Raw genomic sequence first — 14,776 nt, forward strand, 5'->3', positions numbered from 1 at the left:
CTGAGGGGGCACAAGAGTAGAGGAAGGATCTTTATCTTCACTGTGAGAGTGGAGGCTCTCGTCCACCTGGCACAGAGCAAGTGCCTGGTAACCGTCCCTGTGTGATGGAATAGGGGCCAGGGGAAGGTGTGCCCTGTTAGATCAGGCCAGGTGTTAGCAGGGGAAGGGAACGAGTGTTGCCCCGTGATGGGAGAAGGGAGCCCGGGATCAGGAGCCCGGGAATATCACAGAACCCGCATGATGATGTGCCCATCGGAATAATCTGTCACCACCGAGCAGACAGCCTGCACTCTGTGACACACGTTCACAGTCCCCATCTCATTTCAGTCCCTGAATAAGCCACACGTGAGTGAGGCTCGGAGAGATCAAACAAACATCCCACCAAGATCGCACCGCAGGACTTAAACTCAGCCCGGCCGCTTTCTGGATGTGGTTCTCTAGGAAGGCCTGCTCATCCCAAAGCATCCAGTGCTTTCTAGATGGACTGCTGGGCCCAGGTCATACAGCTCCGCAAAGACTTGGGCTGACTCATGTCTCTCAGGCTCTTTCAGCACCAAGGACCAGCCCAAACTCAGGGCCTTCTCCCAAGCCCCACTCAGAGACCCTGAGGAGCACCAGCCAGCGAGAGCAATCAGTGTGAGGATGAAAACATGACATGGAGCAAGTGGGTGTGAACAGCCCTGGACAGGGGTCAGAACGCTGAATCGGGCTCACCTCTGACCAGCTGTGTGGTCTTGAGAAAAGCACTTTACCCCTCTGGGCTTCAGTTTCTTGATTAGGAAAATAGGGATGGTAGTTTTACCTTGGTCATGGGTAATGAAGAATAAATGTAAAAAGAGCTTTGGCAACTCTCAAACACCCCTGAGGGCACAGACTGAGTCACTATTATTATAAAAACCGTTAGTAATAAATACTCCTAGTGTTATAATCCTCCCACTTGTTAAGCCTGATAATGGGTGATTAGTAACAAACATGGACTCTAGAGACATGGTAAATATCTTGAGGCAAAGGTCCTGAGGCCCCGAGAAGGCTGGTGGGAGAGCAGAGACCAGGAGGGATGGAGGGGTGGGCCTCCCACCTGGGAGAAGACGTTAGCTGCGTAGGCGGCGGCTGTGGTTAGGGACGTGAAGAAGGTGGCCTTGCCTGCCGTCTGGATGGTGTGGATCATCCGCAGCTGTGGGTCTTCCAGATGGGTGGCCTGGCGGTAGGTGTTGATGAACACAAAGACATCGTCTACACCTGTGGGAAGGAGTCCCGAGCCAGGAGAACAAGCTCAGGATCATTCTGCTGTTTTAGGACCAGGCCCAACCCAGGCCAACCCGGAGTGAGGCCCTGAGAGATCAGGCTCCTAAAGAGTCCTGCTTCTCAGCTTGGAGCTTGTAAAGACTTGAGTGACTTGCTCCACCCACCAGGAGTCCAACCCCCAGGCACATGCTCCTTGGTTCCTTTCTTCCATATCTTAGCCTCCCACGGTTCCTAGCCTTCCCCGCCATCCCCACCTCTGCTCAGTATACCTTTCTCCTCTTTCTGTCCACCATATGCCAAAGATCTGCCAACTGCTCATATTCTAACCCACAGTCTCCAGGGTTTGAGGCCAGATACAGCTTTGTAGAGCCCCCATGGAAGCCAGGCTTTAGGTTCAGGGAGAAGGCCTCTTCTGGGGTAAGGGGAATGGTTCTCCTGTGGGAGGCCCACTGCCACCACACCAGAGGCAACTCACCAATGCCCACTATCACGAAGGCAGCTACCCCGTTGAGGATGCCCAAGTACTGGATGCCGAAGACCACGTGGTATAGGAAGAGGGCCACCAGGCAGCTGAGACCGATGCTGGCGATCCCAAAGAAGGACAGGAACACTGTGCAGGGTAAGAGGCACACAGAGATAAAGAGGGAGGACCCTCGGGGAACACAAGTCCCCTCAGTGTCTCTGACCTCAGCTGAGTCCTGCCCCATCCTCCACTCTGGGAACTTCCCACCACCCTGTGTGTTTCCAGCATAGGCAGAGGCTGACTCTCAGTTCTCCATGCCCAGAGGAGCCTGGCAAAAGGCCCACATGGCCAGTGAAGCCACCTCAGATAAGCTTGCCCATGAAGCCTCATCTTTGCATCTTTGTGCCTCAGATGAGAGAATTACAAACATTTTATATTTAATATATATAAAGGAGGTTAGAGGTTCCACAGGGGTAGGAACTGTGTCCAGTGGGTCACTGGGTACAAGATGCTACAATATTTGCTGCCTGGATGAACGAATGTCTCTGGAAGTATTATGATCTCTTGTTCATTTGGGCCCTGGAACACACCTACTGCACACAGACGGCAGTAAGATGAAGTTAGTGTCCATGCAGATGCAGGCAGAAAAGTAAGCTGGGACGAAAGGGCAGCTGACTTGGGAGTACACAACGTGCCATAGGATAACCATAAGGGAGAGTGCAGCACCCTCGACACTTCAGCACAGACTATCAATGGGAGAAAGATGACCAAAGGGCAAACGGTCAAACTGCTTGGGGCTCTTGGGTATAGCCCAACCTGCCTCTGGGCCTCCATCTGCCTACCCGAGGTTGGAGAAGGGTTTCTGACCACCCCCCTCTCCCCATTAGCTATGACACAAACCCAAGACTATTCTGGCATTCTTGCAAAGAAGTGTGGGAGGCCCACTGCCACCACACCAGAGGCAACTCACCAATGCCCACTATCACGAAGGCAGCTACCCCGTTGAGGATGCCCAAGTACTGGATGCCGAAGACCACGTGGTATAGGAAGAGGGCCACCAGGCAGCTGAGACCGATGCTGGCGATCCCAAAGAAGGACAGGAACACTGTGCAGGGTAAGAGGCACACAGAGATAAAGAGGGAGGACCCTCGGGGAACACAAGTCCCCTCAGTGTCTCTGACCTCAGCTGAGTCCTGCCCCATCCTCCACTCTGGGAACTTCCCACCACCCTGTGTGTTTCCAGCATAGGCAGAGGCTGACTCTCAGTTCTCCATGCCCAGAGGAGCCTGGCAAAAGGCCCACATGGCCAGTGAAGCCACCTCAGATAAGCTTGCCCATGAAGCCTCATCTTTGCATCTTTGTGCCTCAGATGAGAGAATTACAAACATTTTATATTTAATATATATATAAAGGAGGTTAGAGGTTCCACAGGGGTAGGAACTGTGTCCAGTGGGTCACTGGGTACAAGATGCTACAATATTTGCTGCCTGGATGAACGAATGTCTCTGGAAGTATTATGATCTCTTGTTCATTTGGGCCCTGGAACACACCTACTGCACACAGACGGCAGTAAGATGAAGTTAGTGTCCATGCAGATGCAGGCAGAAAAGTAAGCTGGGACGAAAGGGCAGCTGACTTGGGAGTACACAACGTGCCATAGGATAACCATAAGGGAGAGTGCAGCACCCTCGACACTTCAGCACAGACTATCAATGGGAGAAAGATGACCAAAGGGCAAACGGTCAAACTGCTTGGGGCTCTTGGGTATAGCCCAACCTGCCTCTGGGCCTCCATCTGCCTACCCGAGGTTGGAGAAGGGTTTCTGACCACCCCCCTCTCCCCATTAGCTATGACACAAACCCAAGACTATTCTGGCATTCTTGCAAAGAAGTGTTTGGTCAGATAGGGGCACTCTGAGAGGACAGAAGGGGGCTGGCTCCAGGCTGGCCTGCGGAAAGCCCTACCTGAGCAGGAGGTGAGGACATAGACGAGCGCAGCGATGCAGCTGCTGCTGATGAAGGCCAGGAGCATGTCATTGTTGAAGGTCCTACGCACCTCATAGTCAAAGAGGTCTGTCCCCCCATAGAGAACCTGGACTTTGCTGGGGAAAGGGTGGGGGGCATAGAAAGAGGAAAGATGGGAAGGGGATTAGAAATGGCTGTGAACAACAAGAGAAGCACAGAATTTTCCACATCATCACTAGCTTTTTACCTTGGCTGCACATTGAGATAATCTGGAGGCAAGGGCCAGGCAGTAGCACAGTGGTAATACAATGCTTTGCAAGGCTGGCCTACGTGGGAAAGCTCCAGGTTCACATCTGCAGACCTCTCTGAACATGTCAAGTGTGTGTGCGCCCATGATCCAGGACTGGCTGAGGGTGGATCACGGTGAGGACCCATTGGGAGTGCTTGTCTCTCTTTCTCTTTCTGTCTCTTTCATTCATGGAAAGAAGAAATAAATAAACTAAGAAAAAAAAAAGTCACTTATAGGCTTAAAAAAATCCTGATGTCCAGGCCAGACTCCAGGAAAATCAAATGAGAATTTCTGGGGGTGGGCTGAATCATCATTTTTTGTTTGTTTTAAAAACTAACATTTTAGGGAACCTGCAGGTTGCACAGTAGTTGACGCACTGGACTCTCACATGGCCAGCCACAGGTCAAGTCCCAAACCTGGTGGCTTGCTTTCTCACTTTCCTCCTCTGTCTCTCTGGTAACTAAGGAGTGAGACTCAGATAGGTTAAATATTCTACCTAAGACCACACAGAAGGCCTTAAACCCAGCTTCAGCTGCTTTCTGTATGTGATTCTCTAGGAAGGCCTGGATAATCCCAAAGTATCTAGTAGTTTCTAGAAGGACTACTTGGCCCAGGTCATATAGTTCCTAAAAGACTTGGACTGACTTATGTCTTCCAGGCTCTTTCAGCACCAAGGACCAGCTCAAACTCAGGGCCTTCTCCCCGATGATCCCTGAGAGATTAGAAACAATTAGAAAATCTTAAAAGCAACCTAAGGAAAAAAGACACATTTTGTATAAAAGAACAGAGATAAAGACAGTGGCAGATTTCTTATTAGAAACAATGAAAGCTAGAAAACAGTGGAGTAATGTCCTTTATATGCTGGGGTGAAAAAGGAACCCAGGATTCTATACCCAGCAAAAATATATTTCAAAAACAAAAGCAAAATAAAGACTTCTTCATAAATAGAAAAGCTGAAATAATCTCTGGTACACGTGCACTACAAGTCATGTTAAATGAAGTCCTTTGGGAAGAAGGAAACAGATAACACATGGAAATATGTATCTACACAAAAGAAATGGAAATGGTGAGGCACTTGCCCTATACCAAAATTTAAAAATAATAATGATAATAATAAATATAAATAAATAAATGGCTCTTTAAAAAATAAAAACTAACATTTAAAAAAATGTTTATTTCTTTCGTGAGTCAGAGCTGTAGGGAGATAGTACATCCATCAAAGTCCTGATGTCACAATCTAATCCCAATCTCATCCAGCCCTGTGTGCCCAGTATACTAAGGAAGGTCTTCAGACAAAAATCTGGAACCTCCCCATGTCAGCCTCATAGAGCATCATGTTTTATCTCTACAACACCTTCTGGATCCCATCATTGCTTTAAAAATTTCCCAGGTGATTCAACGAGGTTGAGAATCACTGCTCTGCACAAATAGTAATCAATTAAAATCAGATGCTATGCTATCTTTCAATTCTCAACTATCCATGCAAAATTGTAAATTCAAAGTGGCTCCTAGGTATTCCGTTTTACACTGCTATTCAGTATGTATTCAACATGAGTTAATTTTAATAAGAAAAACATAATCAGGCTGCTCAAATTGTGCTTTTTATTTATTTATTTTTTGAGAGGTTTTTGCTATAGGGCTCATGTGCTCGCCAGAAAGAGAGAGGCAGAGAAATAGAAAGCAAGAAATCACCCCCCAGGGGTAATAGCCACACTGCAATCCCTTCTTCTCCATTCTCCTCTCAGGATCTTGGGCATGCACGCACATGTGCCTGGTGTGAGTTTACGCCACCAGGTCTGGGACTTGAACCACGGTCGACTACATGAGAATCCAGTGACATAGCCATTACACCAACTGCTGGTCCCCAAACCGTGTTTCGAAAGACAAATGACAGCAACATCTGTTTCTGGCCAAGATGGAGAAACAAGATGAAGTCTAGATTTACCTTCCCACTGGAACCAATGAAAATATGAGAAAACATGAAATAAGACTTTGGATATCAGATAGATTATATCAAGAATAATGATTCCTGAGAGATTAGAAATAAAACAGGCACTATGGTTACCCTGGCTTATTGCCTTGAGAGAGTTTCTAGTCCTCAGTGTAGCCCAATAGATAGGCTATAGGATTCCCCAAAGAGGCTGAAAAACTGAAAACTATAAACTCACTAATCCAAGAAGTTGGACAATGAACTCTAAGGACAAAAGGCATGAATAAAACTGCAAACATGATTATCACAGTCAGTTGCTCAAAAGCAGTGACCCGGAGAAAATCTTAAAAGCAATCTGAGAAAAAGACACCTCATGTACAAAAGAACAAAGACAAAGATGGTGGCAGATTTCTCATTAGAAACGATGAAAGCTAGAAAACAGTGGAGTAACATCCCTTATATACTGAGGGGAAAGGGGAACCTAGAATTCTATAGTTAGCAAAAATATATTTAAAAAACAAAGGCAAGATGAAAACTTTTTCATAAATACAAAAGCTGAAATAATCTCTGGTACATGTGCACCACAAGCAATGTTAAAGGTAGTCCTTTGGAAGCAGAAAACAGATAAAACATGGAAATATGGATCTACACAAAGGAAATGGAAATGATAAGGATAAATTTTTGAAATCTTATTTAAATCTCCTTAAAAGACAACTGATCATTTAAACAAAAATAATAATGTAGTTTAGGTTTAAAAAATACATAAATATTAAATGACATTATGATAACAATAGCATGATGTAGCAGTAATATGTATGCTCTGCAATGCTGGAAGCCATATGGAAGATTGGGGTTTAGTTCCTGGGTCAGTCTGTACATGTCAGGCATACACATATGCCTGTGATCCTGGCTGGCTGGGAAGGCTTGGAGAAGGGTTACAGTGTAAGACCCTATTGAGAGTTCTCTCTCTCCTTCTTTCTTTCTCTTTAAAAAATGTGGGCCAACAAAAGTATAAAGGCCAGGAAGGGAGAAATGGTAGTATATTTTTGTAAAAGTTTTATACATGACATTATACAGAAAATGGTATAACATTATTCAAAGGCACACCTAAAACAACCACTAGAATAAAAGAAGTTTAATCAAAAAGCCATGAGAGGAGGGACCAGCAGTTAGCGTAATGGCTATATCGCTGAACTTCCTTGTAGTTGACCACGGTTCCAGTCCTGGACCCAATGGCTTAAACTCACACCGGGCACGTGTGCGGGCATGCCCAAAATCCCGAGAGAAGAATGGAGGAGAAGGGATTGCAGCGTGGCCATCCCCCTTGGGGGGGTAATTTCTCACTTTCTGTCTCTCTCTGTCTTTCTGGCGAGTGCACACGCCATATAGCAAAAACCTCTGAAAAAAAAAAAGCCATGAGAGGAGATAAAATGGAATCATAGAAAACAGTAAATTGGTCTAAAAGAAGGCATAAGAGAGGGAAAAAGGAATAGAGAACATATGGGATAAATAGAATGAAATAAGATAGACTTAAGTTTAGTCATAGCAAAAGGCAGAAAAAGGGGAATAGAACTCTCATGGAGCATATAGAATAAAATAAGATAGACTTAAGTCTAACCATATTAATAAATACATTAACTGTAAGTGGTTTAAACACACCAATTAAAAGACAGAGACTGTCAGATTAAAAACAAAAACAAAAAACAAGACCCAGCTGCTTACAAGAAACCTATTTTAAATATAAATTCATAAACAAGTTCAAAGAAAAAAACAAAGACATACCATACTAGTATGAAAGCTGGAGTGGTTATATTAATAACAAATGAAAAGAATTTCAGAACAAAGACTATTACCAAAGATAAGGAAGGTAATTTCAAAATGATAAAGGGGTCAATTCATCAAAAGAATAAAACAGTCCTAAGTGTTTTGGCATCTAATAACAGAGCTTTAAAATACATAAAGCAATAACTGATAGAACTGAAAAAAGAAATAAGCAAATATAATCATAACTGTACATTTCAATATCCCTCTCTCAACAACTGCTAGAACATTTACACAGATCAGTAAGGATATAAAAGACTTGAACAACACAATTAACCATAATTAACACTTATATTATACTTTTCAAGTACATAGGGAAATCTAGCAAGATAGACCATATATTAGATCATAAAATAAGACTCAATAAATTTGAAAGAACTTCAGTTATACAAAATATGTTCTATGTCTGCAATGGGAATAAATTAAAAGTCAGCAGCAAAAAATTATCTGGAAATCTCTCAAACATTTGGAAACTAAATAACACTTTTAAATAACACTTAGGGCCCAGTCACATGGTGCATGAAGTAGGGGTGCTGGTTCATGGTGCTGGAATATAAAATGGTAGAAATAATTTAGAAAACAGTTTGGCAGGCTTTTAAAAAGGTAAATATACATCTACCATATGATCCCGTCCTAGATATTATCTAAGACAAATGAAAAGTACATGTCCACGTAAATGCTGGTACATGAAATGTTCACAGCAGCATTATTTGTAATTGTCAAACCTGGAAACACCCCAATATCCATCAACAGATGAGTGGAAGAACACAATGTGGTATCTCTATAAAGTGGAATACTACTGAGCATTTAAAAGAAATAAACAACTGATACATGCAACATGAATTCAATTCAATATGGTTGGCCATATGAAAGAGTCTACTCAAAAGAGTACATACTATTGGGTTGTTGGAAGTCTTGAGGCATTTTTGCACAGAAAAACAGAAAATATGTCATGACTTTTCCGATGACCTAATATATGATGCTATGTATATAAAACTCTAGAAACTGAAAACCAATATATCATAGAGAACAAAGTAGTTGCCTAGGGTGGGGGTGAGGAGGCAGGATTGATATGAGTCAATTATCAAGGAGGCATGAAGAAACACTGGGGATGAGGACTATGCTCACCATCTTGATTGTGGTGAAGGTTTCACATTGCATATATATGTGTCAAAACTAATCAAACTGTACATTTAAGTATGTGAAGTTGGTTGTATGTCAAGCATACCTCACAAAACTATTAAAAACAAATAAAGTGGGGCCAACCCCACAGCGCACTGGTTAAGTGCTACACAGAGGAAGCTAGATCCCACATGGTTGACCAGGGTTCAAGTCCTGGCCTGGTGGCTTGAAAAACATGTCAGGGACCAGCAGTTGGCGTAATGGCTGTCGCTGGACTTCCACGTAGTTGACCAGGGTTCACATCCCGAACCCGGTGGCTTAAAAACTTACGCCGGGCGCGTGTGCGTGCATGCCCAAGATCCCGAGAGGAGAATGGAGGAGAAGGGATTGCGGCGTGGCCATCTTCCCTGGGGGGTGATTTCTCGCTTTCTGTCTCTCTGTTTCTCTCTGTCTGGCAAGTGCACACACCCTGTAGCAAAAACCTCTTTCTAAAAAAAATTATGTTTAAAAATTCCAAAAAAAAAAAAAAGAAAAAAGAAAAGAAAAATATGCCAGGTGTGCACACACCCCCAGAATCCTGAAGGAATGAAGAATTTGAGGAAAAAGAATTGTAGCATGATCAGCCCTCATTGGGGTGGGGTGGGGAACTCTCTCGTGCTCTATCTCATGTGCATGCACATGCCCTCTGGCATTTAAAAAACACCACCACCACAAAATTGGACATTTAAAAGCCAAGTAGAAAAGATCTCTGGATTATAAACTTTGTTGAATTAAATAGATTAACTGTCCTTTCATTAGAGCAGAAAACTGCAAATTAAACCAATTGTTTATTTGTTCACATATTTATTTACACAGCATTTATAATGTCTTCTAGGTTCCAGGTCCTGCCTTAGATGCTGGCCATAAAAAGAAAATAGGACCAAACTTTCAAGTAAAGAAATAGTTCATAGAAAGACCAGTATACTTGCCTAGAACTACCAAAAATTCAGATGAAATTCAGAATTCTATCTGATGACACCAGAGAGTTGCTGAAGTAATGAAAACCATAGGGCTATGATTCCAGAAAGAAAAGAACCTACAAAAGGTAAGCTGCCCTTTCATGGCCACTTTTACCCTGGAGGCGCTTGCTGATTCTGAACATAGGCAGAAAGCTGAAAATCTTGGCTGAGAGTCAGATAAACTAGTAGAGCACTGGGCAGGGACTTGCAGACCAACAAAGCATATGGCCAGTTTCCCCCTCACAGCACTTCTTCTGCTGAAGACTGAGGCTGTGTGGGGCCTGAGGCTAAGTAACCTAAGTAGAAAGCCTCTAAAAATGCAGAGTAGAGGGTTTTTTTTGTTTGTTTTTTCTTTTCTTTTAGCAGCTTTGACAGACAAAATTTAAAGTTTGAACTCTGTCAGGGGAATGAACTCTGCAGAATACACTAGGCTTTCAGTTGAAAATCCTAGAGAACCTAGGACAAACTAGAAGCAGACCAAGACTTTTAAGGGATGCAAATCATAAACTAGAGGCAGACCAAGACTTTTAAGGAATCCAAATCATCCTTGACAATGATATAGTCACTGACTGACTCTATGTGCATAGTTGAGGGAAGTGTACACTTTCTCTGGAGAAAATAACATCATCTGGACCTCTGTATTTTTTAGACACAGTGTTCACTTTTAACAAAAATTAATCAGAGGATCTACAGATAGGGCCACATGACCAAAAACTAAGTGAAAGAACAGACTACAGAAACAGATTCATAGGTTATTCACATACTGAAAGTTAGTTGATAAGAGCTTTAAAATAATGATTTGTTTAAGAACAGACCGTGGGCAAAATAAAACAATAAAGAGTTTCACCAGTCATTGAGATCCATAACAAAGAGACAAATGAACAATCTCAACAGAAAACACCCCAATGTTAACCTTAAAAATTCAGTAGACATTAAATGGAAGATTAGACACAACAGAAGACAGGATTAATGAATTGAAATATACAAACCAAAACACAGAAAGACAAAAAAATAGATAAACCTACTGGGTCATCAGATAAGTAATGACATATTTTTTCTATGCAAAAAATGCACCATGACTTTTCTGACAACCCAATAGAAAAGAGAATTGAAACACATGGGACTCATTTGTTTAATCCAAGTCCTAAAGGGAGAAGGAACAAAGAACAAGGTAGAACCAATATTTGAAGAGCTAAAAGCCAAGATGTTCCTAAAACTTATTACAACCATCAACCTACTGATTCAAGAAGCTCTGTGACCAAAAGCAGAATGAGCACAATGAAAACTACACCACATGTCTCTTAGTGAGACTGGTTAAATCAAAGACAAAGAGAAATTTTAAAACTAGAGGGATGGGGCTAGCAAGTGACATGGTGGTTAAAGGCATTGGACTCCCACATGGCTGACCATGGTTCAAGTCTCGGACCTAGTGGCCTGCTTTCTCACTTCCTCTCTCTCTCTCTGTCTCTCTCTGATCAAACTAGAAAATAATAATGATAATAATAATTAATAAAGTTAAATAAAATAATTCTTTAAAAAATTTTAAAAAAACTAGAGGGAAAGGGGTAATCATTTAAAGGAGCAACATCAACAAAAGATTTACAGCTGACTTTCTTACAGAAATGATGGTAGTCAGAAGACAATGGAGTGACATCTTTAGAGTATTAAGAGATAATAACTGTTCATTTATAATCTCATACTGGTAAAAGTATACTTCAAAAATAAAATTTAAAATAAAGATGTTTTCTAGGCAAATAAAACAGAGAATTTATTGCCAGCAAATCTTCACTAAAAGAAATACTAAAGAGAGTTCTTCAGACACAAGGAAAATGATCCCAGAGGGAAACATGAAATGATAGAAGGCAGTGAAAAGCCAAAGAAAAGGCAAATATGTGAATAAATATAAATTAATACAGACTTTGAAAAATAATAATGCAATGTTTCATGGGTTTAAAATGTATATAGAATTAAAATGCCCGTAACAAAGATACAAAAGGCAAAGGACAACACATGCAGTGAATGACTTCTAAAATTCGAGTATTACCAGAGAAGTAGTGAAAGTGATCATCTGTATTATCCTTAATAAGGCAAGATACATGCTGCCATCTCTTGAGTAACCAATAATAGAATAATAAAGATTTTGTTCATCCAGGAGAAGGCATTAAATTCAAACCTACAGGGGCTCTGGTTGTTACCATTGATATTAAGCTCTAGGAGGAAGGGAAGGAAAGAAGGGCTTTTTTTTTCTAAGGGCAGGAGTTTTGGTACCTAAACCCCTGAAGATTATTCTAATATCAGTCTCTCTCAGCTTCCTCACTCAGCCACATCACTTTCTTTTAGGTACCTTCTAGCTTCATTCATTCCTCAGACATCCCTACTCAGGGATGTCTGCACTGTGCCAGGGGCTAGGCCTACAGAAATGAACTAGAAACAACCCCAGTCCTCAGCAAATTCATACTCTATTGAGACAAATAATTTAACTAGACCTCTCTCAAACTTTAATGTGCCAACAAATCACCAGGAAATACTGTAGGTCTGGGAAAGAGCATGCAATTCTGCATTTCTAACAAGCCCCTGGAGATTCTGATGTTGTTGATTGGAGAACTACATTTTGAGTTATAACTAAAATACCCCGTGACAAGCGCTGTGATGAAATTATAGCTCAGAGAGGCAAACAGCTTGTTAAAACACCCACAGCTAGTAAGCAGAGTAACTGGGTTGGACTCCAGAATATCCAACTCCAGTGTCTGTGTATGCTCTTTCCTGCTTCTTTTAGGGAGAAGGAAGGGGACTGTGGAAACAGGTAGCGTGAGCATTTAATCCAGCCTCAGGATAAAGCAGCCCAGGTTGAATCTTAATAGGCGAATAGGAGTTTGCCTGGCAAAGCAACATAGCAGGGAGATAGCACCTAATGTAGCACCTGGCCTAGAAACACAAAGGGTGAGGACTCTGGGTTAGAACACCGGTGCTTGAATTCCACCCACCACTGATGAGCTTTAAAACTTTGGACAACTGACTTAATTGTGCTGTTCTGTGTCTCAGTTTCCACAACTGTAAAATAGCACGCACCTCACTGGGTTGGTGTGAGAATTAAATGAGATGATATGTATAAGGGGCTTAGAACACTGTGCGGCACAGAATAAATACTCAATAGACATTAGCTCTGATTATTGCTGTGATTGCTCACTATAACGGACAACCAAGGGAAAGAACAAGGGTATTTCAAGCAGAATGATTTCCCCTGTGGCTGGGACTGGCCTGCCAGGGCAGGGGCCTGGGAAAGCGCTGGAGTTGTTGACCAGCAGGACTGCTGCCCCGAGCCTGGAAGAAAGTGACCCAGATGCTATTCCTAGACACATCTCAATGCATTCTCCACCTGAAAGCACCTGTTTGCTCACCTCTTCCCGATAACTCCAGAAAAGGAGCGGAAGTCGTCATCTCCATTTTACAAGTAGGAACACTGACGTCCAGAGAAACGACTGGTCCACTGTCTCTCTGGGGACCAGAGAGGCAGGGAGGAACTCCTTACTCCCTGGTCCACACCTCTAGAGAAGGCCACTAGGGCAAGAGTTGTGGGGTTTCCTACCTCCTCCAAAGCTGTCACATTCACTAACCATTAGCACTGATTAAGAAAAAGGGCTTTTGGGACCAGCTCCATGGCCTGGTGGCTAGGAAAGTTAGACCCCCACATGGCCAACCACAGTTCAAATCTCTAACCCAGCCGCTTGAAAAACACATTAGGTGCCTGTGTGTGTGCTCTAAATACCAACAGTGTAGCGAAATGGGGGGAAAGGGAGAGCAGCATGACCACACCCCACTGGGAGAGCTTTCTTTCTCTCTCTTCTCTCCTCTCTCTTTCTCCCTCCCTCTGGTGAGCAAGTGTGCTTTCTGGCAAAATTAAAAACAGAAAAAGAAAAGAGACTTTCACTTGCTGTAGTGACAGCGAGGATATACTTGGCTCTGACTTAGATTGGGAAGAAGGGCTTCCAAGGAAAAAGGTTCTTAGTAAGGGGATGTGGGTTTAGGAGTCCATTCTCTACCCTAATGCACCCTTTCTGGTATACTCAAGGTTGGCACACACCACAGTGCAACTGGACTTCCTACCTAGTGGACTGCTTGGCCAGCATGGCCACGTAGGTGACCACGAAGCTCTGAAACTTGGCGCGTTGCTCCTCCCAGCGGTCATCCACCGAGTAGTAGTTGGGCAGGGGTGCTCCAAACAGGATCTCGCTGCGCAGGAGGGAGCTCTTCAGATTGTCTGCGGAGAGGCCCTCATCCACGTACCAGTAGAACTCAGGGTGAGTCATGGCCAGCTCTAGGGAGCCTGCAGGGGCACGGGTCCAAGCCCAAGGAGCTCAGTGGGTCAGCTCCCACCAGCCTGCCCAGAGTCCACCCTGCCTTCCTGACCACCTCACCCCTTTCTAAGAGCTAGAAAACTCACTTGGACTATCTCAGCAGGGCCCTAATGGGACAGAGGGAAGGCTTAAAGAACCCTAGTTTCTTTCAAGAGGAGGTGCTCCCCTGCCCCCAGATCTGCTCAGGCCACTCCCACTACATTCATATTTCATCCCAGTTTGACTCACCTGATCCCAAGGTTCAGTCCTCTCTCTCCACCTCAAGACCCATTCCAGTCCTGCCTCCCTGGAAATTGCCCTGCCCACATCTTCTCTTAAAAACGCACCAAACCCGGGAACCAGCAGTTAGCGTAAGGGCTATGTCGCTGGACTCCCACGTAGTCGACCACGGTTTGCGTCCCGGACCCGGTGGCTTAAATCTCACGCCGGGCGCGTGTGCGTGCATGCCCAAGATCCCGAGAGGAGAATGGAGGAGAAGGGATTGCGGCGTGACCATCCCTCCTGGGGGTGATTTCTCGCTTTCTGTCTCTATGTCTCTCTCTGTCTGTCTGGCGAGCGCACGCGCCCTATAGCGAAAACCTCTCCAAAA

General features: G+C 43.7%; 1 protein-coding gene across 1 annotated transcript in view; it reads right to left on the minus strand.

Moving 5' to 3' along the window:
- The window catches only part of DISP3 (dispatched RND transporter family member 3), a 66,804-nt gene that overhangs the window by 28,050 nt on the left and 23,978 nt on the right, over positions 1–14,776 (minus strand). The window contains 4 exon segments of the mRNA XM_006145330.2: positions 1,079–1,239; positions 2,679–2,813; positions 3,673–3,809; positions 13,937–14,156. Of these exon segments, the coding sequence (XP_006145392.1) occupies positions 1,079–1,239; positions 2,679–2,813; positions 3,673–3,809; positions 13,937–14,156 (653 nt within the window).

The sequence above is a fragment of the Tupaia chinensis genome, unplaced genomic scaffold, assembly GCF_000334495.1.
Source record: "Tupaia chinensis unplaced genomic scaffold, TupChi_1.0 Scaffold000146_1, whole genome shotgun sequence".
NCBI classification, from domain to species: domain Eukaryota; kingdom Metazoa; phylum Chordata; class Mammalia; order Scandentia; family Tupaiidae; genus Tupaia; species Tupaia belangeri.